Source organism: Sebastes umbrosus, chromosome 23 (assembly GCF_015220745.1).
Source record: "Sebastes umbrosus isolate fSebUmb1 chromosome 23, fSebUmb1.pri, whole genome shotgun sequence".
NCBI classification, from domain to species: domain Eukaryota; kingdom Metazoa; phylum Chordata; class Actinopteri; order Perciformes; family Sebastidae; genus Sebastes; species Sebastes umbrosus.
The window spans coordinates 9,663,904-9,691,610 of record NC_051291.1 but is presented as its reverse complement, the minus strand read 5'-3'; the positions used below and the strand labels follow the sequence as shown (position 1 = coordinate 9,691,610).

Here is a 27,707-nt window from a genome sequence, read left to right as displayed (position 1 = left end):
TGAAGAGCCGAATGATTTGGCTCACTAAAAAGAGCCGGAATTCCCATCACTATTCCCAATAACGTCAAGTTTGACGCAACAAAACAACACACTTCCGTTTGTATATTTCAAAATAAATATATGTTGAAGAAGATATGGTGCAGTTGGTGTAATATATTACGTAAAGCAAAGGAGAAAACATAAATATGTGTGAAATTGTATATTTTAGTGAATACAAATAAAAAATGCTGCTGTTTTGCTGTGATTTTGATTCAAACACATTGTCAAAAATGGGTAGTTTTTTATTTTGAAGGCAATTTCAGGTAATGCACTGGCTGTTTTTCGATAGCTTAGCTTTTCCAACGGTCGGTCCACTGCTTGGCTTTTCCCAACAACGTCAAGTATGACGCAACAAAACAACACACTTCCGTTTTATGTATTTCAAAATAAATATATTTTGAAGAAGATATGGTGCATTTGTTGTGATATATCACGTAAAGCACAGGAGTTAACATACAAAAATGTTCAATTGTATATTTAGTGAATAAAAATTAAAAAAATGCTGGTTTTTGGGTGTTTATTTTATTCAAACACATTGTGAAAAATGTGTATTTTTTTATTTTGAAGATGATTTCCGGTAATGCAACGGCTGCTTTTTCAATAGCTTAGCTTTTCCAACGGTCGATCCACTGCCTTTTCCCAACAACGTCAATTTCAAAATAAATATATGTTGAAGAAGATATGGTGCAGTTGGTCTAATATATTACGTAAAATACATGAGTAAACAAAAAAAATGTTTAATTGTATATTTTAGTGAATACAAATTTTAAAAATGCTGCTGTTTTGCTGTAATTTTGATTCCAACACATTGTTAAAATGTGTAGTTTTTTATTTTGAAGATGATTTCCGGTTAAACACGAGCATTGTGGGAATTGTAGTTTTCATGTAAAGTTTAGCAACCGGCTAACTAACCAACTTATCTCAACTGTTCCTTGACTACTTGTCGCCTACAACTTCACAATGCTAACCGGGCTGTGTGTATAGATGGCGGAGAGCAATGACTGAGGAGTTTGATGAAGATGTGGTATTTGAGGTTTGTATTATTTATTTATTATCGAAACTTCTGGATGCTTTGTCACACCTCGCGAGTTTTGGGGGTAAATTCTTAGCTTAGCATGCTAGCCTCACATAAAGCAGCCCTGCTGTTGCTATGCATTGCGTTCTGTTGCCATGCATTGACTTATCACAATACATCCACATATTATTGTGTGGCTGCTGCTAGCTGTGTTTCTGCCAAAGTGGCTTTAATGGTCATGAGAGGGAGCTGAGCTGCTGCCTCAGTGTCGTCATTACTAGACTGGTTAGTTTAGAGGAGGTGGGGTGGGGATGACCAGATCCAATGCGTCGGTTCTGGAGGAAAAAAAAGCAACCTTGACACACACATAGCTACGCCTGGATGGTGACAACATGAGCTGCGACTTGGTGTGACAATGCATGTGAGTAGTAGCATGTTTGACTGTTATCTAGGTATATAATGATGGGTTAATTACATTACACTGCTGTCCAGAGGCACCAAAACACAGCAGGGATGCAGAGTTTTCCCATCAGCTGCAGGAGGAGAACTGGGTCAGACATCTTTTAAGACATATTCTAGCATGGGATGTTTTTCCTCCTTTCTGCTAATTTCATGGCTGTTTTGATTCTGAGCTTTCTTTGTTCAGGCTACACAGCACCCCTCTATGTGTAGGTTATTACATGATGACTCTCAAGATTCAAGATTCAAGATTCAAGCCCTTTATTGTCATTGTGTAGTACAACGAAATTAGATTGTGACAATCCCATAGGTGCTAAAAAAAAGATAATACAATAAAAAAAGAGATAGTGCAATATAAATATAAAAAATGTAAAAGATAATACAATATAAAAATACAATATGTATATTGATGAGATGACAGTTTTGCCAGATTATTGCACAAAGTGTCCGTCAGATAATTATTGCACAGCATCATATAGTTATTGCACAGAGTGATCAGCATATGTTATTGCACATATCCGTAACAGTATATTTACATTATTCAAATTCCAAAAGTGACCAACGTGTTATTGGACATTTACATTGCACGTGTTGACTTGTGCTTACATTTAGTCCATGGTGCACCTAGAGGCTCAAAAGAAGGTCCTGTTGATTTACAGATTCACATGTGAATGCACTTAAGTTTTACAGCATTCCTCCCAGAACAGGACAGAGAAGTGAGCAGCATGGAGGAGAGATGGGGGGCTCAGGACACCTTAATCAAAATCAGCTCAACCTGCATCAGACTGATGACCTAATCATCACCACATTTTCTCCTTCCATCTGGCACTATTTTATGTCTCTCGCTCTCTCCCTTCTCATCCATCAATCCTCAACTGCTCAATGTGTCTCTTTTTTTCTCTTTGCAGAACTCCCCTCTTTTCCAGTACCTGCATGACCTAGGGCACACAGACTTTGAGGCATGTCCAACGGCATCGCAGGAGGACGAATATGGCGGAGAAGAGGGAGACCTCGCCTCTCCCGACGGAGATCCACGGAAAACCTCAGTGAGTTCCTCCTCCCATCCTCGACACCAACATCACACATGCCTGTCCTCTCCTGAAAAAATTATTTAATCTCTTCATTACGTCAATTAATCAACTAGATTTAATGGAACCATCAATCTAATTTCGTATCCCAAATTTAACTTTATTGTCCCCATTGGGAAATTTGTCTTGCAGCAAGGTGAAACACAGAATGCACACAGACTTGAACATAAAACCTAATGAAATACATATTATAAAGAAATGTAAGACATTAATACGTTTACAGAAGACAATGTACATCAGTGACAGTATTAGGGTTGTCACAATTTCAATTCTAAATTGGAAATCGATCCAAACTAGCTTCCGATTTCGACCATCATAATCAAAAGCAGGATCGGTGATTTTTTTTTTTCTCTCCGCCCTCGCCTACTTGCTCGCATCCAAAGGACAAATACATATATATACATATATGTATTTTCATAATCTATTAAGAGTTTAAGCATTTAAAAAAATCAAAAATAGCCAAAAATGCCAAAAGTTATCACGTGGCAGTTCTATAATGGGAGTATTAGCTGGTTTTCTCTCATTTATATTACTGTAAACTGAATGTAAACCAAGATGCAGCCTCGGTGTTGCGCTCGCTAGTTCTGTTTTTGTTTATTTGTTATGTTTTACCTTTTCCCAGCTTTGTTGTCCTTGATTTTAGCTGTATTTCTATTTCTGTTTGTCTACATTAAGAGCAACGAAAAAGCGGAGTCAAATTCCTTGTATGTGTTGGCCAAGCTGATTTTGATTCTGATATTCTTCAGTTTTGGACTGTTGGTCGGACAAACGAGACATTAGATGACGCCAACAAGGACTCTGGAAAATGTGATGGGCATTTATTTTTAATATTTCGGACTTTTTATAGACCAAACAATTAAACAAGGAAATAACTCCCATCACTATTCAAACGATATCCCCGACCCGGGGCAGTGTGTGTGCATATGTGTTTGTCACTGTTTGATTTGTGCGGTCAGACAGAAAGTAATTAATTTGACTATTGACTCCAAACAGTGACACACATTAGCACACAGTCACCCAGAGACTGTTATGTGCACTGGTTTATAATATGCTTCGCTTCAATCAGACAAGACATGGCAACACAGGTGTCCTACACACACATGCAGGTATTTTATTTTGCATGTTCTTCAGTCTGTAATGCATCTCTCTCCTGCTGCTGTTCTGATTTTAATAGAGATAGCCCAAATGCGATTACTGCAACTACGCTCTGCTCTCTCTCTGACGTTGTTCCTGCCTTTCTGGGTGTACTCGTGAACTTCGAATAGCACTTGCATTAATCTAACGGTGGATGACTGTAGTTTGAGTCGACCTGTGATTCATACAGACGATAAATGAGTCCTGGGAAGCTCCGGATCACATGACACACAGCCTCTCCTCGTTCTCCCCCTCCTCTTCTCGCCACGGGAAACGGTTTTGTGTTTGTTTCGTTCAGGAACTTTCCGTACGTGTCACGCTTCCTCTCTGGTACGCTTGTTGTTGTAAGGAGTTAAGGAGGATGAGGGATTCGGATGAGACAGGAAAGCTTCTGGCTCGTCCCCGAGTGACCAGTTTCCTGAAGCTCAGATAAAGTCGGAGCCGAGGCAAAAAACACCTTTATCCATGTAGACAGACCACAGTTTATCTATGTTGACGTTGCCCGTAAAAGGTCTTACTGAACACAGCTCATATACACCATGTGTGGTATGAACAGTAAGTGTCCTTCAAGAAGAACTTTGTCATTATGCAAGCATAATGAAATTGCAGATGCGTGAAGCTCAAATGGTGCATTGTATTGAAAGACTTCACACATATTTACCAGGAATGAATCGGGCACAAATGAGATAAAAGATTAGCAAAAAATCTGCATTTAAAAAGTGCAGAATCTGAGAAATATAAGTGCAATAATATAAGCAATATGTGTCTAATACAATACCCATAAAATACTAAGTGTGCAAACGGCAGCAGCAGGTCCTTAACTTGATATGCTTATATTTTGGAGGACATGTAAATTAATTTGTATGTTGGAGCCTGTGATATTTAAGTAACATAAAGAGGCAGGATTCGCCGAAGTGGGATGTAATCGTTCAGACGATTATGGAAGTATTTAAAAAAAAAATATATATATATTAATATTTGATTTATTTTTGGGCATGTTTGCTTGAAAAAAGACTTGCTGATTCATTTTCTGTTGGATCAACTAAGCGATTAATTGACTAATTGTTTCAGCTCTAAACCAGTAGGTAAACTGGTGCACAGCACACGCCAATCCTCAAGTACTCCAATCCCCTCTCTCCTAATGTGTGCTGTATACATGCTTTTAGGGCTGCGACTAATGATTATTTTCATTATTAATTAATCGGTTAATCATACAGTCTGTAAAATGTGACAAAATTGCAAAGAGCCCAAAGCAAAGTCTTCACATTCACGCTTGTTTTGTCTGACAAAACCCCAGAAAAACTTTATAGAGAACTCACCACCATGTGTATAGAATCTGAGTAAAAAAGTTTACTTTTTTATGCTGTCAGAACAGTGGGGATCTGCATTTGCATTTATCACAGTCCCTGTGACTGAGTTAATTAATTAATTAATTAATTAATTAATTAATTAATTAATTAATTAATTAAAATCAATAGTATTTTTGAGAATCAATACAGTATCACTAACATAATATTGCCATATTCAATATTTTCTTACAACCCTGCTGGATAGGTGAAACCGCAACTTGTTTTTATAGTTAGTGTTTTGTACGGATTAAACCGGATATAACATGTTGATTAGTGAGCTTCAGAGGTGCTGGTAGCTGGATTTTGTTTGGGCAGAGCCACGCTAGCTGTTTCCCCCCGTTTCCAGTCTTTGTGCTAAGCTAAGCTAACCATATCCTGTCTCTATACTGAATGTACAGATGAGAGTGGTATCAATCTTCTTGTCTAACGCTCAGCAAGAAAAGCCCAAAAAGCGTATTTCCCAAATTGTCGAACTATTCCCTCATGCTGTACACGTAGACTTGCTATCATACACAGCTGTCAGTGCTGAGTGTGTCTGGAAGCTGGAGTGTCTGTGTGACACCAGGAGAATACTGATGAGCATGAACCAACTGTAGCAGGATATACTACAGTAGTGAGAGTGCAGTGAGTTAATCTGTACGTGCTTTACATCATCTCCGTGACAGTATCCGGATGGGATTAGCCGCTCTGATACTACAGAGAAAACGAAACGGGGATTGTGGCCTACTTCGACCGGTGTTGTGTGAATGCCCAGTCCTGAAACTCAGTCTCAAATCAGTAATCAATACTATTGCGGCCTTTAGTCTAATAACACTTGTGCTTTACCCCCCCAGGAAAGAGGTCAGCCCAGGGCTGGCCAGTCTGAATCAATAACCCCTGGAGCACACACGTCACAGCATTACATTAACAGAAGAATAATGATAACATTATTAAAGCCCAAAGCCTCAACGGACAAAATATCTTTCAAAATGAGTCCTATTTTTAAACAAAGCATTTCACAGAACACTCTAAGCAGATTAGTGAATAATAGATCCTATTCATGATTAGGCTTTACGCAGTTTTTTAGGCTCTTAAGCTAACAAGAAAAACTTGCAGCATTTTGAACAGCCTGAGAGGTTTGTTAATATGCATCGAAATGTCAACGCACTTTAAAATGTGAGTCGCAAATATCACTCTGGTTGTGATTGGATGTGTCAGACTGTTTACAGAGGGGATGCAGAGACTCCCTGGAAGCAAGAAATAAAAACTGAAGTGTGTGTTTATGTGTAGCGTCTCCAATGAAAGACGGAGAAACTAAAAGAGTCCTTCCTTTCCATCTGTCAACCATTTTTGGGAAGGATAAAAGCTTAAGTTTTATTGATGCCGAACATGTAAACATTCAGTTGTAACACCGAAATTGAAATTCAACAAACTTGAAGTGATTATGTGGGTTTTTGTGCCACAGCAGCAGAGCTATATAAGACCGGGGAGTGTTTTTACAAACACACATTGCAGTTATTTTTGTTGCCTGAAAGAGTTTGTCTCCTGGGATACTCCTTTTGACCGTGAGTGTGTTTTTGAGAACACACAGTTACTATTTATTGGATGTGTGATTCCTGGGAATAAACCCAAGCTAAAGGAAGCACACCAACATCAACATGACTGACAGTCTTGCAGGTGAATCATTTTTAATCTGGAATATATTTCGCTGATCCACTGGGGCATAAAACTGGACCGGAGCCGTTGCTTAATTGACTGATCTAATCTTTCCCCTGTGTGTGATTTGCAGGGAGGACGCTTATGGAGGCTGGCTCAAGCCTTGTGGAGATGGAGTCCGATCCACCAGGCGGCTGCGTCTCGTAAGATGGGCCAGCAGCTGGTAGGTAGAATGGGGAAACAGAAAGGAATGCTGGCACTGAAACCTGCTGCTTCACTCAGTTTTATATTTAAAGGCGTCTCCTCTTTTTAAACACGCGTTTCTCTTTTCTTTCCAGGACTGCGTTTTCGGCCAGTACTCGGTGAGGTGCATTCTGGACCAGGACGTGCTGCTGCAGGAGGACGTGGAGCTGATCGAGCTGTTAGACCCCAGTCTCCTCACCCTCTCCTCGTCTGCCTCCGGCTCGTCCAGCCGGGCGAGCACCCTGCCCAGACCGAGCCTCATAGCCAGGCCCTCCCTATGGTACACTGTTAGGAAACAAACACACACAGACACCACAATGGACGGGCAAAATAATGGGTTCACCAGAGAATATAATGCATTCCAATACAACACCGGCACTAACTGAAACTATGGCCTCTAAAGTAAAAGTAAACATGTAAACTGTAAGGAAATATTCCTTAAAAAAATGTATTGCATGGAAAAAGTATTTTATTTATTGTGATTTTGCATACATAATAAAACAAGGAAGACAATACTTACTCCATCCAGGTAGACAAGTACAATAATAACAATAATGATATTAAAAAATAAATAAGTAAAAATAATTATAATAATAATAAATAAGTAAATAAAAAAAATTACATTAAAACCTATTCCTATTCCATCCCACGTAATAAAAATAAGTAAAATAAAATAAAAATATTAAGAAATTATGTCTATATGTATTGATAGTAACAATAAGACAAAACAACGTTTTTTACTGTGCGGTGTTTCTCTTAGTGCATCCCATATATATTTTGACTTTATTAAATAATGTGAGCACTGGATCTAAGCAGACGTTTTAATCAAAGCCTTGATATTCTAGTGACGCTACAAAGATAACATACAGATGAAAGAAACTGTCTTATTAAAGTACAGTACTCCCAGAGACTTATAAATGAACTTTGTCATGTAAAACTGATGGATTGCCCCTTTATGGATCTAATCTGTCATATGAACAGTTAATGTTCCCACTAATCAAACTTCCTTCCTGCTGTCCTCTCCCAGGGACATGGCAGGGCTGGTCGGCCTGGCTGCGGTGCTGCTGGGTCTCTGCTCCGCGTCTGACGGCCTGTGGTCGTTGGCCGCGGTCCCGTGGGGCCTGGCGCTGCTGGGCTGGCTTGGTCTGAGGGGGGTCACTCTGTGGAGGCGGGGCCGCATGCAGAGGGCCGTCCACACGCGGGCCACGCAGCTCCAGGCTCTGGTCCACAACAGCAAGATGCTGACCGGGCTGGCTCGCAAAGCCCTGCGCCTGGTGCAGGAGACGGAGGTCATCTCCAGAGGGTTCACCCTGTAAGTGTGATCGTTTTATGTCCTCTTACATACATATCAACCAATCACATAATGCTCATTTCCTGTCATGTCTCCATCTGCTTGGTTCAATGCTGCTCAGTTAATTCACTCTTTTGCTTGCGGTGCGTTAGTTAACTTACCTCCTCAGCTAGTGTGACTGTAAGTGTTTTATTATTTATGTTAGCACTTGTTTTAGACCACTATTGGTCTCTGTCTGTGTGCATAGCTTTAGCATTGTTTGTTACAACACACTTTAGCATTATACTTCATTCACTAAGTAAGTTAAAGGAATAGTTTCGCTTTCTTGTCGAGAGTTAGATGAGAAGATCAATACCACTCATGTTTGTATGGTAAATATGAAGCCACAGCCAGCAGCAGGAAATGCGGAAACGGCTAGTCTGGCTCTGTCCAAATGGCTTTTTTACATTTCAGTTTTTGTACGAATTAAACAAACAAGATATAACATGTTAATTATTAAGATTTAGAGGTGGATATTGTTACATTTGGACGGAGCTAGACAAGCTGTTGACCCTGTTTCATATTTACCACACAGACATGAGAGTGGTATCGAACTTGTCATGTAACTCCCGGGTAAGAAAGTGATTAAGCTTATTTCCTAAAATGTGGAACTATTCCTTTAATAGCATGTCATATTGTCTTGTTCGTCGCAACTAACACTCCTGTGTCGTGGTTGCTCATCGTCTCGGTTTGTTGGTTTCGTCTCTAGTGATGTGGTGTTCAGTGTTGTGTGTGCCCCCCTGCCTCTCTGGGACGTCTCCACAGTTGTATCACATTTCACTTGTCAAGTTTGCTCGACAGGGTGAGTGCGGCCAACTCCTTTAGCAGGGCGGGGCCGGGGGCGGTGCCGAGAGGCCAGCAGCTCATCGGACTGAGGAAGGCCCTGTACCGATCGCTCCGCACGGCCTTCAGAGCCTCGAGGAGAGCCACCTGTCACATGCTCAAGGCATATCCTTTACCTGGAGAGAAAGACTCAAATAAGGGTGTCTTCATGCTGTTTTGACCTCTTTTGTAGTGGTAGTGGGTAACTTGCCGGGATGTGGTGCATAAATTCATACCTTTTTTTTGGACAAAGACTTATACTGTACTTGTTGTCAGATGCATACATATGCTTAAAGATACTCTCGCATCAAAAAAGGAGTCAAATATTATATATATGTCTGGATTTTAGGTGCACGCATTGTTTTCATGTGTGATGTGTCCTTAACGCCGTCCACGTTCCCTCTGAACTCTGAGATCGATAACGTGACCAACTACGTGTCTGCGGTGCCTCTGAAGGAGCTGGGGCTCGGCCTGGGGATCGAGCACCTGGGTGACGAGCAGGCTCAGGAGCTGACCGACGACTACAGCCTGCCCGCCCTGAAGGTAAGGAACTGACTGACAGAGTCAGGCTAGCTGTTCCCCCCCAACTCTATCCAACCGGCTTACCGCACAGACACCAGAGTGGTAATGATCTTCTCATCAAACTCTCCACAAGAAAGAAGCTTAATCTTAATCCATTTCATCCACTTCTCTGCCGTCTATCCTGTAAACTCAGAATCTTACAAACACTTACAGTAAGGAGTTGTACTGGTTTTATGATGGACTTTTAGGCATAAATGTTTTGTCTTCCTGCAGATGCTGTTCCAGCTGTGGGTGGGACAGAGCTCTGAATGTTTCCGTCGGCTGGCTCTCCTCCTGTCACCCCGGAGGATAGAGGAGCCAGATGAGGGCGGACCCAGCGGCGACGCCTCCCCTCCTCCTCCTCCTCCTCCTCCTCCTCCTCCCCCGCTGCACCGCTCCATCGGCGCGGTGACAGAGCCCCTCCATCACGCTCTGACCAGCTGCCTCTGCGAAGTGCAGCGCAGCTACGACTTCCACCGCCACTTCGAGACCCAGCTGAGGACGACGGCCGAGGGCTCCGACAAGACGGGGAGAGCCAGGGAGAAATGCCGAGAGCTCAACACCCTGCACACCTCCATCAGGAGCCTGCAGCTGCACCTCAAGGCGCTGCTCAGCGAGTGAGACACACACACATATTAAAGATTACATACATTTAAGAGGCAGGAGTCTGTATTCTCAACATCCGTCCTCCTCTTCTGTCTCTGGTATCGTCAGGATGATCATCCTGGAGGACGACCTGGAGAAGCTGATGGTGTCTAAGGAACCGGTGGAGTTGACGTTCGAAGGCTACCAGGACCTCAGTGACCGGCTGCACCAGCTGCAGCCTCACATGCAGGCCAGCTCCGGCTGCTGGGAGGACACCGTCACCCAGGTGGACCGCATGCTGAGACGGGTCACCGCATGTTCAGGTGAGCTGGACACAAACACTCTCATGGCTGTTCGTCACAGTGACACCCCCTTTAGTACTATACTAGCTTCTATATTTAAACAGGGCCTATTTTTAGTTCGGACTTCCTCCTTCCTTTACCACGACTCAAGACTAATGACAGTGGTGGAGGAAGTAGCTCCTTCACAATGTAGGACAAGAATAACGTCAGGCCACACTCCATCTCTGTAGGTAATTCTGAGGGTGTGGAGCAGTGTGGTCCTCCTCTACCTGAGATTCCTCCTCCTCCTCCATCCTACCCGCTGATCCTGGACAGAGACCCTGTACCAGAAGAGCTGGTGAGATGAAATGTCTACTTTCCACCTGACATCTTGCATTGTGTGCCTCTATTTACACCAAGTCTCCCTCACGACAGTCAAGATGTATGTCCCTAGTATTTGTTTCCCTGTTGTCAACCTCCACTGCTGTTTATGTTTGACCAGGAGTGGGAGGCCTATGTGTCAGATTCCGACTCTGACGGTGAAGGCGGAGGGTCCTGGTGCGACATCTTGTCACCGGAGGAACGGGAGCGGCAGCGCCGGGAGAGGGAGGAGTCCCGTCGCGTCCTGTCGGAGCTCAAAGCTGTGCTGGGCTTCCGCGCGTCAGACGGGGAGAGGATGAAGAGGAAGCAGCTGCTCTTCAACGACCAAGGTCTGCACTGACCTATATCACCTCTCTCTCTCTCCTGTGATCATTTATAGATGAGGACTTCACTTTTTGGATTTAATACAAAGTTGAGACAATGAAGGATAATATTGTTAATAATGGGGGTCATTGATTGTAAATTTTCTTTCCCTCTAAAAAATAAATTCCATGTTATTCCTAGATTTTTATTATCATTTAATCTGCAGATTATTTTCTCGATTAATCATTTTATCTCCACAATTTCACAAGTGTGTGAAAAATGCCCTGAGTTTAAAACTGGAAATCAATATATGAGTTCAACCCTAAATGATTTATTTCTTTTTCTTTCTTTCAGCCGCTGTGACGCCTTCAGCTCGCAGTGAGAGTCCAGATCCTGTCACAAAGCTGTTAGACGCTCCGACTTCTCTGGGATGTGTAGAAAGTGGCGATGAAGAAGGAAACCACTTTTCAGAGTGCTGTGCAGGAAATGAAGGGGAGGAAGAGGAAGGGAAAGGCGGCAGTGTGAGGCCTGACCCCTCCGCTGAGCCTACGATGGAGTTCAGCTGCGGTTTGGAAAAGAAGGACGGGGATTTGGGAGGAACTTCGGTGTGTTCAAGAGGAGGAGGAGGAGAGTCGGAGCTGCACCAATACGACGGTGTCCTGGGGGAAGGGGAGGGCCAGAACGGTCTGGACTGCTTCCTGAATCCTAAAGTCATCGCTGTCACCGTGATGGACAGACTGACGGAGATCCACGGCTCACAGGCTCTCAGCTTCAGCTCCGCCCTCGCCGCTCAGGTGGCGGCGCGCTCGCACTCGCACATCGCCATGGAGGAGCAGACGTTCGGAGATGATGATGATGATGATGATGATGATGAGGAGGAGGATGATGAAGAGGAGAGCGACAGACGAACCACTGAGAAGGACTTAAGTTAAACCCCGCTGCTTTAACGGAGCACTGAGCAGAGACCCTATTTATGTCTGATCGTCTGGGTGTCTTCTGTCGATGGGTCTGTGTTTGTTTCTGGTGTGGAAGCATTTCAAATTTACGCCTCATCCGTCCATTTCACTGTACATTATTACCCACAATTCTTACTGCTCTTTTGCTGTTAAAACTCAGGTACCAGAACCACTAAAACAAAATATGACCTTACAGTGTTTGAGGTCAGAAGACCAGAATGTCTACAGTTTGCTTGATGACATCCACACAGTGTACTGTATGTTGTTCACAGTCGTTCAGTCGGTGTGGAAACAAAGATTGTAGGAAACAAGTGATTGGCTCCATACATAAAAAATAATATGTTTTTTGAGAAGAAAATGGTTTTAATTGCGGTTTTCAAATCACAATCTGAGTTACTGTCAGGAAGTTTTGGGCTTAAAGAGTTGAAAGGTTGAGAGCTATATCCTGAGATACGGTGGTACTTCTTCTTTCCTGCGCCGCACGAATTGACGCGTAGAGCTGCCTGCGTGATTTTAAAAAGTTTCATCTTGAGCGAAAAAATTCGATCTTATCTCTGGGCTTCATGAAACGTATAGAGATGAGAGGAAAGAGGCTATACCACGATGTAAAAATACTCAAGTAATATCCTACATTGAGAATTCAACTAAACCTAAATATTGCCAACAAAATGTAGTTAAAGTATTAAAAGTAAAAATTACTCGTAAAACAATAGCCCAGTTCAGAGTATTTGCAAAACAGACTTAAAAAAACAGTTGTTTTTTTTCAGGATTTCAGGGGATCAAATTTGTTCGTAAAGTTACAATCTCGAAGATCTCCTCTTCATTCTCTTTAGTGCCTCCTATGGCGATAAGCGGTAATTGCAGGTTTGTTTTTGGATCCAAGAGATCCAAACCGTGTCCACTGTGTGACGAGTTGTTCTTTGGATTTGCACTTGTTTTTGAAGTTTCATCATCTGTAGTCATCCCTCTTTTCATTGTTTGTTCGGCCATAGTAACCGTTTACTCGCAAGGCTAGCAGAGACCAGAAAAACAGTCCATCGCTGAAGAGTCTGTTGCACCGCCTACCCTCTCTGGCAGACCAACCACTGATAACTGTTCACCGCTTGTGATTTTTCCCTTGAATGCCGCCACAGACACCTGGCTTTCATCAGCGGACTATAGGCTCAATCACCATTGTGTTACCTCATTTGGCCATAAATAGTGACTTAACAGACATTTATTTCAATTTAAATCTTCGAGATTATTACTTTTAAGTACAGTACTTGAGTAAATGTCAGACAGTTATATGCTCACACAAAGTGTGAGGGGGAGCTCTGCAAGAAGAGGAAGTAGAATGCTATTTTTACTACCAGCGCTTTATTTTTGTCTGATCCATCTCTCTACTTGCTGTCTGACTGGACGCAATGGAGGTCGGACACATAGCTGACCATTATGGAGGACTAAAGCTGCCATTATAATAAATAAATGACTCAATAAATAAATGAAGTAAAAAAAGAAGGAAATGTAGAAATAAAAGCCTCAATTATCAAATAAATGTGCAGGTTAATTTAAAAATAAATAAATATGCACAGAAATAGAAATAGTTTTATTTTTGTCCGGCCCTTCCTGCAATCCATCTCTCTACTTGCTGTTTTCACAATTTATTTATTTATTGAGTCATTTATTTATTTTTTTATTATAATGGAAGATTTAAGTCCTCCATAGTTCATTCATTTACAATCTGATTTAGAATACAACACTATTGTATCTAAGAAACAGTCCCATTTCTCAGCGTCTGTGTTTACACTCGGAGGAAAGATCGGACTTGTTTATGACTCGACACGTTATGGACTGAACTGTGTGCTGCTGTGGTTTAAAATCAAACACCTGTACAGGTATAGTAATAAAAAAGGAGGTTTATTTTCTCTCGTGTGAGGGCAATCTATAACTTTATGTTTCGTATGAAGTTGCCATAAGAGTCTGACAGCCCTGGTGTATCCCCACCCACCCCTCCTCCACCTTCCCAGTCTTTCTTGTCACCATGTCTGCCTTGTCCTGACCCCTCCTGCACCCTCTGGGTGAGCTCTACCCCCTCCTACGTGAAATAAAATACCATTCTGGAAGTGTTCGATGTATCCTGGAGTCTTTTCTGGCGCTCCTGTTTCAGAGGCTCTCACGGTCGCTGTAGAGGAACAGGTTCGGCGAGTCACTTGATATGTTTTGTGGGATTTTGCATTTGTCTCACCCGCAACAGCTGGTGCTCCACTTTAAAGCCATTCCTGCCTTTGGAGACCTGATGTAGTGGAGTAAAGACTTAACATATAAGTGCCCCTGCCTTGGGATTTAATACACTTTAAGAAAGGAAACACCATATTTCAGTAACTCTACCTCTGACATTTAAACACATCAGCTAAGGATTTGACTCCCACTGAAGCCACCCATATTGAAAATTCTCTTGTACAAATGTGCATCAAGTGGCATAAATGCTTCTAAATATAAAGCACCACACAACTTTATTAGTGACATTATTTTCTTAGATTGTTAAATGTTATAGGTTTGCCATCTAGTGGTCAGTTCTGGGACTGCAACAGGTGTTTGTGGCAATAATGCAGGATTTTTGCTGCAGATATTTGTGTGTAAAAATAATATATAATGTTATGTATTACTTTAGATGTTTGTTTTATTTGTTTTGCTCACATATCACAGCTTTAATTTTTTTTTATTAGTGACATTATTTTTCTTAGATTGTTAAATGTTATAGGTTTGCCACCTAGTGGTCAGTTCTGTGACTGCCACAGGTGTTTGTGGCAATAATGCAGGATTTTTGCTGCAGATATTTGTATGTAAAAATGAGCTTTATGTAAAAAAAATAATGTTATTTATTATTTTAGACGTTTGTTTTATTTATTTTGCTCTTATATCACAGCTTTAATTTATTTTATTAGTGACATTATTTTTCCTAGATTATTAAATGTTATAGGTTTGCCACCTAGTGGTCAGTTCTGTGACTGCCACAGATGTTTTTGGCAATAATGCAGGATTTTTGCTGCAGATATTTGTATGTAAAAATGAGCTTTATGTAAAAAAAAATAATGTTATGTATTAGTTTTATTTATTTTGCTTACATATCACAGCTTTAATTTAATTTAATTTTTTTACCCTAGTTAATGCTACAACTCTGATATTTACATGATATTAATTATCATGTAATCAGTGCAGTTTATTTGTGTATTTATACCTCTCCACAGGTTATTTCCTGAATAGGCTCCCTCAGTGCAGGAACTCCCCTTCAGCTGATTCAGCATGTTTTACTTTGTGCTGCCTTCAAGTGCTCACATTAAACTCGGAATCTAGTTTCCTAGAATTTAGAAGTCCAATTAGGAATGTTATCAAATGTTTTTGGTAGGATTTAAGAATAAAATTGAATCAATAAGTAGCACTTTGTTTATTGTATTTAGAGCAGAATGAAGAAGACAACACAAACTTTAACATATAATGTACTTTTTGATGCAGTTTTGCACAAAAAAACCCAAAACATTTAATTTGTGCAAAACAGTTAATAGTGAAAACAGAAAAATAAAGCAGCCAAAGCTGGATTACCAACAGGGTAAAAATGGGCAACTGCAACAACAACTATATACATTATTTACATTCAAACATCTCATACAAAAATCACTGTACTCACATTACCTTATATAAAAAAAATATGCCAGCAAATTCCATGCAGTGAGGTGTACATATTTAAAAATAAAACAAAACAAATAAATAGAATATCAGCACGCCAGAAAAATAATTAACAGCTCGTTCAGGCAGTTAATTGCATTAGATACTCTTTTAATGCTTCCTTGAAAGTGTCTCTGTTATAAAGTAATAATTGAATAAATTAGTAAGTTATATTATAAGTAATGAATTGGAAATTGGTAATACCGTATGCACCACTAAACGCACAATATAGACTGAAATTACACCTGCATTATAACATAATAAGAACCTTAATTATTACAAAATATACAAAAATGTTGTATTTTGCCACAAATGGATCTTGGCCACCCCAGGGATCATTAGAACAACTGTTCTCTATGAATTTAATGAGTATCATCTATATCTTGTTTACATGATGTACGTTCCAACCTCTCTTTTAAAAAAGATCAAGTAAAATCCTTTTTTTTTCTGTAAAGAATAATGCAAATTTGTAGATATTTGATTTTGGGTATAAGAATAATGTATGCATGGTCGGATGCTGTGTATTATACAATTATTATATATATTATACAATTTATAATATACAATATGCACATGCAATACATACATACACACATACATACACAAACATATACATATACATATACATATACATACATACATACATATATATATATATATACATACACCGCACATTGCACTACATGCGCACACTGCATACCACATATACATATATATATATACATATATATATATACATATATGACTGCACATATGTACATATTACATTTATTTATTTATTTATTGCACATTCTACATTTATTTATTGACGGACTGTACACACTATGTTCACCCATTCACTCTATATCTTTTATATCTCTATTATTGTCAAAATAATGACAAGTATTGCCCAGAAACCCTCACAGGTACTGCATTTAGCATAACAAACATGCATTATTATCATGTTAACTTTGGCAGCCCTAAAAAATGTAGATGTTTTGCAGCAGCAGCTGGTGTTTTATCAGAGGGCAGATGTTCACTGATTCACTGAACTTTAGATCACATTAACCCAAATGTCTAACAACAGCTGGAAACACGTTCAGACTTCAGACACCAACAGAGTCCTTCAAGACTTCTCTCAGAATAAACAACCTTTCTATGATTATCAGTCACAAACTCATCAGGAGTCCATTTCCTCCAGAAACTCCTGCAGCTTAAACTCTCACACACTCACTATAAACACACTGTTAATTTTTGTATACCTTTACCTCTCCTGTGATTAACTCTGTTTGCTGATGTTGCTGCTTTGACACCTGAATTTCCCTCCTTGGATTAATAAAGGTTCATCTTATCTTATCTTTATCTTATATATATACATTATTCTTATACCCAAAATACTGATATAATTATCATTATCAAAATATAAATTTGTTATCAATCCAGAATACCAATTAATTACTTATAATATAACTTACTCACAATACCAATTCATTACTTACATATTTAACTTATTGAATCATAATAATATTATTATTGATAACAGTAGTGAGAACACCAGAGTGTCCCTGAAGGCAGCAGCCCTCGCAGCAGCTCTCCCTCTCGCTCTCTCCACTTCCTTTCCCAGCAGCGCCTCTGATCATGGCGGACGTGGTTCAGGAGCAGGTAGTGGACCAGAACCCGGACCAGAGCCCGGTGGTACCGGAGCGGGAGCTGAACGGAGAGGCGGAGGAGGACCGGGAGGAGGCGGACCCGGTGGGAGAGACGGCGAAGAAGAAGAAGAAGAAGAAGAAGAAGAGCAAAGCAGCAACGACAGGTGAGACTCAGAGAGCAGCTTCATGCTAACAGGCTAACAGGCTAGCTGGAGCTAATGGTACCTATTAGAGCTAACTAGTTAGCCGCTGTTAGCATGGACCAAACCGGAAGTCACCTTCACAATAAAAGGTGGACAAGTCTGCACTAGTAGGAAAACTTTTTTTTTTACTCAACAATTTGTTGAGCTGAATATAAATTATATGGATCATGAAATAGTAATCAGTCCATTGGATGATATTTGGAAAATATGTTTGTTCTAAAATACTAATAGATAAATAGGGTTAAAATAAAAATAAATAATCAATTATAATAAATAAATAGGGTTGTGGTTGTTATAAAAGTCGGAATAATATACAGACAGAAAATACGGATTTGTTTGGAGTTTTATTTAATTTTTCTTCACTAAATTTAATTAAATAAATAAATAATAATAAATAATACACGATAACAGAGATCAGGAATATTTATGTTTGTATTATATGTATATATTATATATTTATTTTTTTCTTTTACATGAAAACATAAATAAATAGCACATTTTAATTGTTATAGCAGCCTTCGTATTGTTTGAATAGAAGATTGTGTTTCCATTAATGAAAAACAACAAATAAGGATTTTGAATTTTGAAATATAAATGGTGTTTTGCTAATAATATTAAATGATTTGAGTATAAATGACCATAATAATAATTATAATATAATTGTATATAAATATATAATTGTATATAAATATTATTTTTTTAAATAAATGTATCTTTCTGGGTGATATTTACAAAAATAGCATACCTTATTTGTCAGAATTTTATTTTTAAATAAGATAAGAGAAATCCTAAGAAATTTGCAGAATTACAGCATCAAAGGGTACAGTGCAGACAACAGAGACATCAAAACAAAACAAGATATAATAGTAAGCAAACAATAATGATATAATAAATAAGTAAATATATAAAATATAATAGTACACAGACTGAATTAATTTGCATTATTGCACATATGAAATATAGAATATTGATATTGCAAACTCCATTTGGTTGTCCATATTTTGGCTGACATGACACTTGAGCAACCACTTAGAAGAATTACATTAATTAATTGATTAACTGTAATATATATATTTTTTTCAATATTATATTTATTGTTTTTTTGTTCATTTTAAAACAACAGAACAAACGTCCCCAATAATAACATTCTCGGTACAAAGAAACTTAATAAACCTAATAGTAATATAAAATAAGCCAGTATAGATACAGGAAAAACATATTATATACAAAAAATAGATATATAAGTAAAAAGAATATACACAAGTGAAAGAAATAAAATTTAAAACAATAAAATCAAATAAAATCTATTTATATATATATATACTGTATACATATATACATACATACACATATACACATAAAAAATATATATATATACATATAATCAATTAAAAAAAATCATTGTACAATTCAGTATTAACTATAATATTAATCAGATTGTCAGTGTCTCACTTTTGCAAGTCATGCCTTGCAAATGTTGTATTTTGTGTTAATTTCGTAACAATCTGATGTTTTATTTTGAAAGTCAGACCGGAATCGTGGTGTTGAAGCATGGCTGACTTGCTGCTGCTCTTCATTAGCCATGCGGGTTGAGGGCAGTGTGGGTGGTTGTTGCTGCCTGTCAGGCCTTATAAAACACACCAGGCTCCAGTCAGAGCTGCATCCAGGAGCTGTGACATTTAACACAGCTCATACTAAAGCTAATATACTGTTTATTTTAAGAGAAACACAAGAATCTGCTGATCTAAATGCTCCTTTTAGTCCCTGTTCTCACCACCAGACTGCTCTGAGCCTCAGCCAAGTTTTCCTGTTTCGTAATTTTGCCAGAGTTGTTATGTAAGGAAAGAACACCCAAAGGATGATTTATTTTAATAAATCAACCACATCAAAACATTATGAACCCAATACACTTTTAGGACCAAACTCAATTAAAGGGAGATATTTTTACTAAATGTCAAATGTTCATAGCTTATAGATAAAAACCCCTGGACCATTTAAAGGAGGTTTATGCATGATAACAATGTGCCATGTTGTTTTTTTGGTTTTTTTAACAATGTCTTTATTGTTTTTTTTTGTTATACAAACATCAGCATTATTATGCAATATATTCAATACAAGATTTACTTTAACAAACATAACATACCACACACACCCACCCGTTCTCTCTTAACTTTTCCCTTTCTTACAGGGCCAAAATCAACATACAGCTTCACAGTATCAATCATACAATTGAACAGTTAAATGGCACCTCTAACAAAGAAGATACACATAAACAGAAAATAAATATCTAGAAAATAAAAAGATTTTCAAAAACAAGAATCCATTCCCTTCTGAGGGTCTACCACTATTGTGAATTTGTACGTATCCTATCTTAATTAGCTCACCAATATCATTACTTTTTATGAAATCATTAAATGATTTCCATATTTCCTCATAAACACCCAGTTTGTTTTTCATGGTATATGTTATTCTCTCCATTGACATACATTGTGCCATGTTTTTTAATCCAAACAATGTGCCCTGTTTACTAACTGTATGTAAATGCTTTTACTACAACTGTGGAGAAATAGAAAAACAGTTGGAAGTTGAGTGCCTCACCCCTTTAATCTAACATGAGAGAGGCGTGGTGTTTGGGTTGAAGTGATTTCTGCAGAATTGTAGATAGCATTGTGTCAACTAACTCGACTTTCTGCAGCTGACTCAGCCATATTTTTGCTGATGTTGACTCTTTAAAGACGCTCTTTACATCCATAATGGTTGGTTAAAGCAGCTGCAACCATGAGCAAGCAGTAATTAATGTACTACTATCAAACCTCAGCACAATACCCTCAATATTATTTATTATATTTATTTGGGAGCATCGAATACCTTCGAATATTTCTCACCAAGATTTAAACTTGGTACCTTGTATTGGTAGATCCTCAGGTGAGGTACAGTGGAAACCGCTTATAGTGATACCGTCTGTCCGGGTCAAGTTGATCACTATAAGCGGATGATTATTACAACTGAGTTGTTGTTGTTATGCATCATTTCTAATGCAGATTACCATCTAATTGACATTTGTATATTTATTACATGAAGTTATGAAACGGACTGTTTTGCTATTTACTGGCTCGCTGCCAGTTCTTCCGCCTTTTCCCTCACCGAGGGTGAGCCGTTGCCATTTTTGGCCGGCTCTGTGGCGCAAGCCTGCATGCAGATGTACGGCGCCCCTTTGCCGAGGCTCCTCGTTCTCTCACCCGGCAGCGGCATGGAGGGAGACGGGTGTGAGACTGCTGGCGCTGCGGTGCCGAGGAGCCGGATGACAGAGTTTTACTTTCGTGACCAGGCGTTATCAATCCACTTGACGTGGGCGGCTTCACCCACACGTGCTTTCCCTGTGCGCATTTGTTTTTTATTCAGAGAAAATGGCTTTCTTTTTCCCGTCATGATATCAATATGCACGCAACATTGGCCTCAGGTATCCAGTTGGAGAGCAGCAATGTATGAAATGACCCAAAATGAACACTGTAAGCAAACTACTTGATTACTATAAACAAATTATTTAAACAGCGTTTGTATAGGAATTATTCTGTCCCAAGCTTTTTGATCCATATAAGCTTTCTTAGCTGCTGTGAACATATTTAAAAGATCTGCTCGAAATGATGAAGCTGATATAACAATTAATGTCTGTATCCCTTTTTGTTTTCCCACATCGCCCTCTACTTCCTGCTGCTTGTGCTGATACAGCAGCTTTTTGCCCGCTGCCAGCTGATTGCTTATTGAACTGTTTATGCTTGTTGTTGATGATATTCTCGCTGTTGCAGTCGCTGAGGCGGAGGGTGATGGAGTGGCCGAAGTGACCAAACAGCTGGAGAAGCAGGCGATAGAAGACAAAGAGAAAGAGGAGGACGGCGAGGAAGGTGATTGTCTAACGCCTGATATAACACAGTAAACACACATCATCTTCTTACTAAAACAATGTGGACACATCACATGTGAGCTCTACAGTTGGTGGTTGGCGTAACAGCAGTATCTTTACTTGCACAGATGGAGATGATGGCGAAAACGCGGCAGGGAAAAAGAAGAAGAAGAAAAAGAAGAAGAAAGGACGTGAGTTGACTTACATTATAATCAGTTAGTGCTGCAACAAGATGGGTTTTTTTTTCATGCTGCAGTGTTGTGAAGAATATCCCTGAATGTTTTATAATCTCACAGCTGAGGAGAACAATCACGTCCCCAGTTGAAGTTTCATTGCGTCATGTTTGTCGTCCTGAATTCAAACACAGAGTCAGTTTGATGTTTTCTTTTTTCCTTGCAGCCAAATCTCAGACTGATCCTCCATCTGTGCCCATCTGTGATTTATTCCCAACTGGAGTATTCCCCTTCGGAGAGGAGTGTGAATACCCCATCTTACAGGACAGGTAAGAAGAGCACACACCTACACCTCTACTAGTATTTGGGCTGGTTTCCTTCATGCTTCATCAATAGTGTTTGAACTAAAAGAGAGATTGGGCTTCTGCTGGTGTTGTTTCTCGAACTCTGGAAACCAAATCAGTGATCATCTTGAGAAAAAAAAAAGTGTTTTATTTGGCTTTTCTCTTAATTTATACATAAAATATGCAGGTTGTACACAATTCTGCTTGTTGCATTTGTATTGTTTATCTCTTTTATCTCTCTTTTCTCCTTTTTTTCTTCCTGTGAAGCATTTTCGCTTAAATTATGCCATATAAGCCGGGTTTCCACCAAAATAAAAACGTGTTGTTGTTGTTATTTTCTTCTCCCAGTCGCAGCGCAGTGTGGCGCATGACCATTGAGGAGAAGCGCGTGATGGAAAGAGCCAACGAGGAGATGTGGAGCGACTTCAGACAGGCAGCAGAGGCCCACAGACAAGTCCGCCAGCACGTCCGCGGCTTCATGAAACCCGGCATGACCATGATCGAAATCTGGTGAGGCTGCGTTTATCACTGCTTACACTTTCCGGGGATATCATTATCTCTTGAATAAACGTCCATAAATGTGCTTAGAAATCATATAAGAAAGATTTCTTCTGTATAAAAGTAATCCAGTGATGGTTGTCACTACACAATTATACCACCTATTTACATCCCAGAAAGCGTCAAACTATTGTTTCAAAATGTGATTTTCCCCAAAATCAAAGTAAGAAAAAGAGCTAATTTCCTCTGATGAATACTATTTTGTTTCCCCTTTAATCTCATTTCATCTCCCATCCTTCCCCCCAGTGAGCGATTGGAGGACTGCTCTCGTAAGCTGATAAAGGAGGACAAGCTGAACGCCGGCCTGGCCTTCCCCACCGGCTGCTCCCTGAACCATTGTGCTGCCCACTACACTCCCAACGCCGGAGACACCACAGTCCTGCAGTACGACGACGTCTGCAAGATCGACTTCGGCACGCACATCAACGGTAACGCAGGAATTAAGTGCTGCTTCAACTACACTTTGTGCTGATGTTGAAAAGCAATGCATTCAACGACCACTCTATAAATCCATAATAGACGGAGTAGCTGCTACTAAAGATTTACACTTCAGGCAGATAATGGTTCACATTCATTATGAAATGAAAATCAATTGTCAGAAACTTGACAACAGTTTGAATCAGTAATAATGTTACTGTATAAACATTTAAGTGCAGATTGATTTGAGTCTAATTATGCAACTTCAGACTTTAAGTGTGATTGATAACCCAACTTTTTTAAAGATATAAATGGAAGCAAATGGCTGCCTGAAAGAAAAAAAACATGCACACTGGATAATGATTTGCAAAAGGGTTAGCTGTAATGTCATGTACTATGGCATTCACGACAACTAGTCAGTAGTCGATTAATCGTGGGAGATTTATCTCTTTTTTTTCACCCGATAACAATGATCAATTCCTGTCAAAAGCTCTCAATTATAACCAGTAAAGTTTGATCAGATTGGACTAAAACCAGCAAGCTTGTCTGAGCTGGAGATACTTTGACTGCACTACGGCGGCATTGCCACGGCTTTAATACGCCCAGGAAATTCTGAGCATCAAATACTGAATTTTTATGCACCAAGTTATGGTGGAAATGTTTTTATTTATATTATATAGCGAGTGGGTTCAGAGATTGTATTTCAGACACTGCGTTCCGCCTCTTTGCTCTCCACACGGACTGTTTACCTGCATTCAACCAAAGCCTACTCAAAAATGATTAGTCAACGCTGCGCCTCCGGTACCAATATCTTGCACCATTGCCTACAGATTCTAAATGTGAATGCAGAATGTGTTTATAGAGATTAGGTGGCAGGTGACTCAACCTTCAGCGCGCGCTCAGCGCTCCACACAGAGACGCCCCGCAGCTGCTCGTGTCATTAAAGCAGCAAATCTTCTCTGTCACACACTCAGAGTCGCCCCCACGCATGTTTTTTCTAACAAAATGTGTCATGATGAGTCCACGAGTGCTGATTTTACACCTCGTGTGGACGGTGCACACACGCCTCTGTCTGCGCTCAGCATCTCCTCTCATCATCCCTCTGTGTGTGTGCAAGTGTAGCCAGTATGTCCCCCTAAATGGCGGCGTTTCGAGGCTGATGTCTTCGTACTTTACGCACTGCCTCTCCGGCAGTGCCCGTGTGTAATGCAGCCTCAGAAGGCTATCGGTCCGAGCCCCTGTGGGTTGCATCGGAAAGCAATACTGTTTTCATTATTTATCAATACATGTTCATCATATATAATGTTTATTATAATATAATGAATTTTGAGAGCTCATTTGGACAGGTATTGCCGTGCCACCGGCACCGAACCACAGATGAACGATTAGTTTACAACGATGCACAGTCACGGTGTCACAGAAGGAAAAGCACAGGTGTTACTGATAACATTAACGATGTAAAGGAATACAGACGTTATTAATTTGATTGTTTACACCTGTGCTTTTCCTACTGTGACACGTCTAAATGTCCTGTGTGAAAAAGGTCTATCGCACCAATTTTCAGTGGCGGAGTACAGGAGTATATTGTTACATGATAACCCCCTAAATATCCACTGAACTTCAACTTTTTTCTCAGCAGATATGTTGGCAAGTCATAGCAGGAAAAGCACAGGTGTCATTAACAAATGAATAACTGCATGACATTTAGGTGAGCTGGTTCCAGGCTATTGCTGGTATTGTTCATGCTGGCTCACTGTCAGGACTCACTGATAGAACGGAGCCATTGTTAATGAAATTAGTTTCACCTGTTGTGCTTTTTCTGCTAATACAAACTAAAATATCTGCTGTGAAAAAGGTCACAACAAATTCACATTTAGATACACAGAACAGCGATTACACGTTAAGAAAAACATGCTGCTTAATTTAAAATGAGGCCAAAACCAAATTTCCATCTGCTTTGCTGATACTCTGCTGCTGGAGGTTTGACAAGAGGCAAAACAAGCTTAGTTGGAATACATGAACTAAAAGCTGCTCTGCTTTCTGCTTGGTGTCTGTTTGCAGGGCGAATCATTGACTGTGCCTTCACTGTCACATTTAATCCAAAGTACGACAAGCTGCTGGAGGCTGTGAGAGACGCCACCAATACTGGAATCAAAGTATGACGAACGCAGACACAACCTCAGTCTGATGGGTTTCATCTGTACGCCGCCTGAAGCTCATCATTTCCTGTTTGTTTGTTGCAGCACGCCGGCATCGATGTGCGTCTGTGTGACGTCGGAGAGGCGATTCAAGAAGTGATGGAGGCCTACGAGGTCGAGCTTGATGGCAAAACATACCAAGGTAAATTCTTATATCTACACACACTGCACAGTAGAGATGTCCCTATAAAGTTATTTTGGTCTTTATCTCAGAGTCCTTTTTAATATTGGGAGTCTCCAGAGTTTGATCGATTTACTTAAATGTTGATTAGTTATGTTTTGATTTAAAAAAAAAAAAAACAAGAGAAGACCTAGCACTCGGTTTGATTAAAAAGAGACCTGAATCTTGGTTTCAATAACTTGATTTTCGAACAGTACTAATTTCTGAAACTTGTTTGTTCTGTTCCAGTGAAGCCGATCCGAAACCTGAACGGTCATTCGATCGGTCAGTACAGAATACACGCTGGCAAGACGGTGCCCATCGTTAAAGGAGGAGAAGCAACGAGAATGGAGGTGAATTCACCGTTTATCACCGTCATCGTTCTCACTATATGTGTTGGAATATTATGGCTCAGATTTTTTGCATTTTCCAGAATTGTTGTTATGATCTCTCTTTCTGTGAAAGTAAAATTGTAGCTGTATGTGAGACTTTTTAAGGCCTTCGGAGGCTTTTTCAGATTCAGCAGTCGTCCTGTTATTGACATGTTTTCATCCTGCAGGAAGGAGAAGTTTATGCCATCGAGACATTTGGCAGCACGGGTAAAGGAATGGTCCACGATGACATGGAGTGCTCTCACTATATGAAAAACTTTGCCTACGGCCACATCCCCATCAGGTAAGAGTCTGTCTGCCTGTTCACAAAACATGCACCTGTTATTGCATGTTAGTGTTGTTAACATTTTGATGACGTTTTTACTTCCCTTCTTCCTCTCCAGGCTGCCCAGAGCGAAGCACCTGCTCAATGTCATCAACGAGAACTTCGGCACATTGGCGTTCTGCCGGCGCTGGCTGGACCGTCTGGGCGAGACTAAGTACCTGATGGCTCTGAAGAACCTGTGCGATCTGGGCATCGTGGCTCCATACCCACCCCTCTGTGACACAAAGGGCTGCTACACCGCTCAGTTCGAGCACACCATCCTGCTCAGGCCCACCTGCAAGGAGGTGGTGAGCCGGGGAGACGACTACTGATACTCCGACAGCACACCCCCCCCGCCACCTCCACCACACAGCACCCCCCAGACCCCGTTAGCTACTTCTTCTTCAACAGAAAAGAGCTTCTAAAACAGGAGAACAGCTTTTGAGGGATGCCAAAACGCTGCTGTGTTCTACCCACAATGCACCACTCACAGTTTGCAAGGAAGAAGGAATGGCTTTCTAAGTTTTCTCTCATCAACCACAGCTGAATAAATTGTAAACAAGCCAACACGATTCTGTCGGAGGACGTATCGTCGTTTCCTGCGGACCTCATTTTACAAAATATTAAAACTGTCAAAGGTTTATTTAAGCTGCTGCTGAAGCTAGTGCACCCCAGTATTCAAAGAGACGGTGAGCGTGGGGAAACCCCGTAAGCCTCCCGTTCATTTTCACTTTTCCATGGCTCCACTCTGAGCCTCCAGTGCTTTAGTGTTCCACTTCAATTCAGCACAAATGTTACTGACGGGTTAAAGATGTGGTTAGGCCGATGCATGGCCAGAAATCTGTGCAAACAGACAACTCCTCTAACACTTAAAGTTCAGAGTGCGTCGTCGTAATAAATCTTCATACGAGCGCCGTGCATCTGCAGCTGTATGTTTGGCTTCTGTTGCAACAGGGAGGGAACTCTGCACTCTGGCACTCTAGTCGTCGTTTCTCTGATATTTGTAAAATATCTTTGAAGTCGTCACTGCCACTGTTTGTTCCCCAGTTAAAAACGCTTCATTTTGAACTCCCTGATAATGTTTTTGTAAGAAAAAAAAAAGTTGATTAAAATGATTTTGCTCATTGTGGACCTGTCCTCTTCTGGTGTCTCTAATAACAAGAAATCTAATCTAACAACACTAAACTGAGATTATTGAATATAATTAAACTAGAGTTGAAACTATTAGTTGAATAATTTACAAAAAAATTTAAAGCATCAGTTTTAATCATCGATTAATTGTTTTGTCGATTTTTAACAAACAAAGTGGTTATTTGCTTTCTTGAGAGTTAGAAGAGAAAGCTCAAAACTACATCTGTAACTTTCTGTTGTTGCAGCTTTTGTGTGTTAAATTTAGACTTAATTTATCATTGCTAAAGCCAGTAGTTTCACTTTATATTTACTTCAGCAGTTCAGATTTAGGCTGCAATTAGTGATTATATTAATTATTAATCTGATTAATCTTTTTCTTTCGATTACACATCTTTTATATTAAATTTTTTTACTG

General features: G+C 40.0%; 2 protein-coding genes and 1 long non-coding RNA gene across 6 annotated transcripts; 2 read left to right on the top strand and 1 right to left on the bottom strand.

Annotated features, from left to right (window-relative positions):
• Window positions 1-910: 910 nt before the first annotated feature.
• On the top strand, window positions 911-13,675 carry vezt (vezatin, adherens junctions transmembrane protein). 3 transcript variants are annotated; one of them, XM_037760681.1, is made up of 12 exons: window positions 911-1,072; window positions 2,422-2,559; window positions 6,853-6,942; window positions 7,058-7,242; window positions 7,990-8,274; window positions 9,094-9,240; window positions 9,510-9,657; window positions 9,910-10,292; window positions 10,390-10,583; window positions 10,793-10,899; window positions 11,044-11,251; window positions 11,580-13,675. In XM_037760681.1, exons 1-12 carry the CDS (start codon window positions 1,037-1,039, stop codon window positions 12,155-12,157), a joined length of 2,499 nt encoding a protein of 832 aa, XP_037616609.1. In that variant the 5' UTR covers window positions 911-1,036; the 3' UTR covers window positions 12,158-13,675. The 3 variants fall into 3 exon arrangements, with proteins under 3 accessions (XP_037616609.1, XP_037616608.1, XP_037616610.1); XM_037760680.1 differs by having other exon boundaries at window positions 9,082-9,240; XM_037760682.1 differs by lacking the exon at window positions 911-1,072 and adding an exon at window positions 1,147-1,475 and having other exon boundaries at window positions 9,082-9,240.
• A 3,782-nt stretch (window positions 13,676-17,457) lies between these two features.
• On the top strand, window positions 17,458-27,290 carry LOC119482807 (methionine aminopeptidase 2-like). Of its 2 annotated transcripts, none has more exons than XM_037760687.1 (11): window positions 17,458-17,675; window positions 21,515-21,616; window positions 21,744-21,806; window positions 22,015-22,117; window positions 22,481-22,642; window positions 22,937-23,118; window positions 25,169-25,263; window positions 25,351-25,447; window positions 25,715-25,818; window positions 26,025-26,140; window positions 26,241-27,290. In XM_037760687.1, the coding sequence occupies exons 1-11, from the start codon at window positions 17,501-17,503 to the stop codon at window positions 26,491-26,493; spliced, it is 1,452 nt and encodes a 483-aa protein (XP_037616615.1). In that variant the 5' UTR covers window positions 17,458-17,500; the 3' UTR covers window positions 26,494-27,290. The 2 variants fall into 2 exon arrangements, with proteins under 2 accessions (XP_037616615.1, XP_037616616.1); XM_037760688.1 differs by having other exon boundaries at window positions 17,501-17,675; window positions 21,521-21,616; window positions 26,241-26,493.
• Window positions 26,907-27,517, bottom strand: LOC119482808. Its single transcript, XR_005205550.1, has 2 exons — window positions 27,403-27,517; window positions 26,907-27,332 (listed from the first exon to the last, which is right to left on the bottom strand). It is a non-coding gene; the product is annotated as an uncharacterized LOC119482808 (long non-coding RNA).
• Between the last annotated feature and the right edge of the window lie 190 nt (window positions 27,518-27,707).

Excerpts from the sequence above, each read along its gene's own strand:
- vezt (XM_037760680.1), top strand. The coding sequence starts at position 1,037 with ATGACTGAGGAGTTTGATGAAGATGTGGTATTTGAG. Across the intron at positions 9,241-9,509 it reads ACCTGTCACATGCTCAAGGC|GTTCCCTCTGAACTCTGAGA; the intron begins ATATCCTTTACC and ends AACGCCGTCCAC. Across the intron at positions 11,252-11,579 it reads GCTGCTCTTCAACGACCAAG|CCGCTGTGACGCCTTCAGCT; the intron begins GTCTGCACTGAC and ends TCTTTCTTTCAG.
- LOC119482807 (XM_037760687.1), top strand. The coding sequence starts at position 17,501 with ATGGCGGACGTGGTTCAGGAGCAGGTAGTGGACCAGAACCCGGACCAG. Across the intron at positions 17,676-21,514 it reads GAGCAAAGCAGCAACGACAG|TTGCAGTCGCTGAGGCGGAG; the intron begins GTGAGACTCAGA and ends ATATTCTCGCTG. Across the intron at positions 25,819-26,024 it reads GAGAAGCAACGAGAATGGAG|GAAGGAGAAGTTTATGCCAT; the intron begins GTGAATTCACCG and ends TTCATCCTGCAG.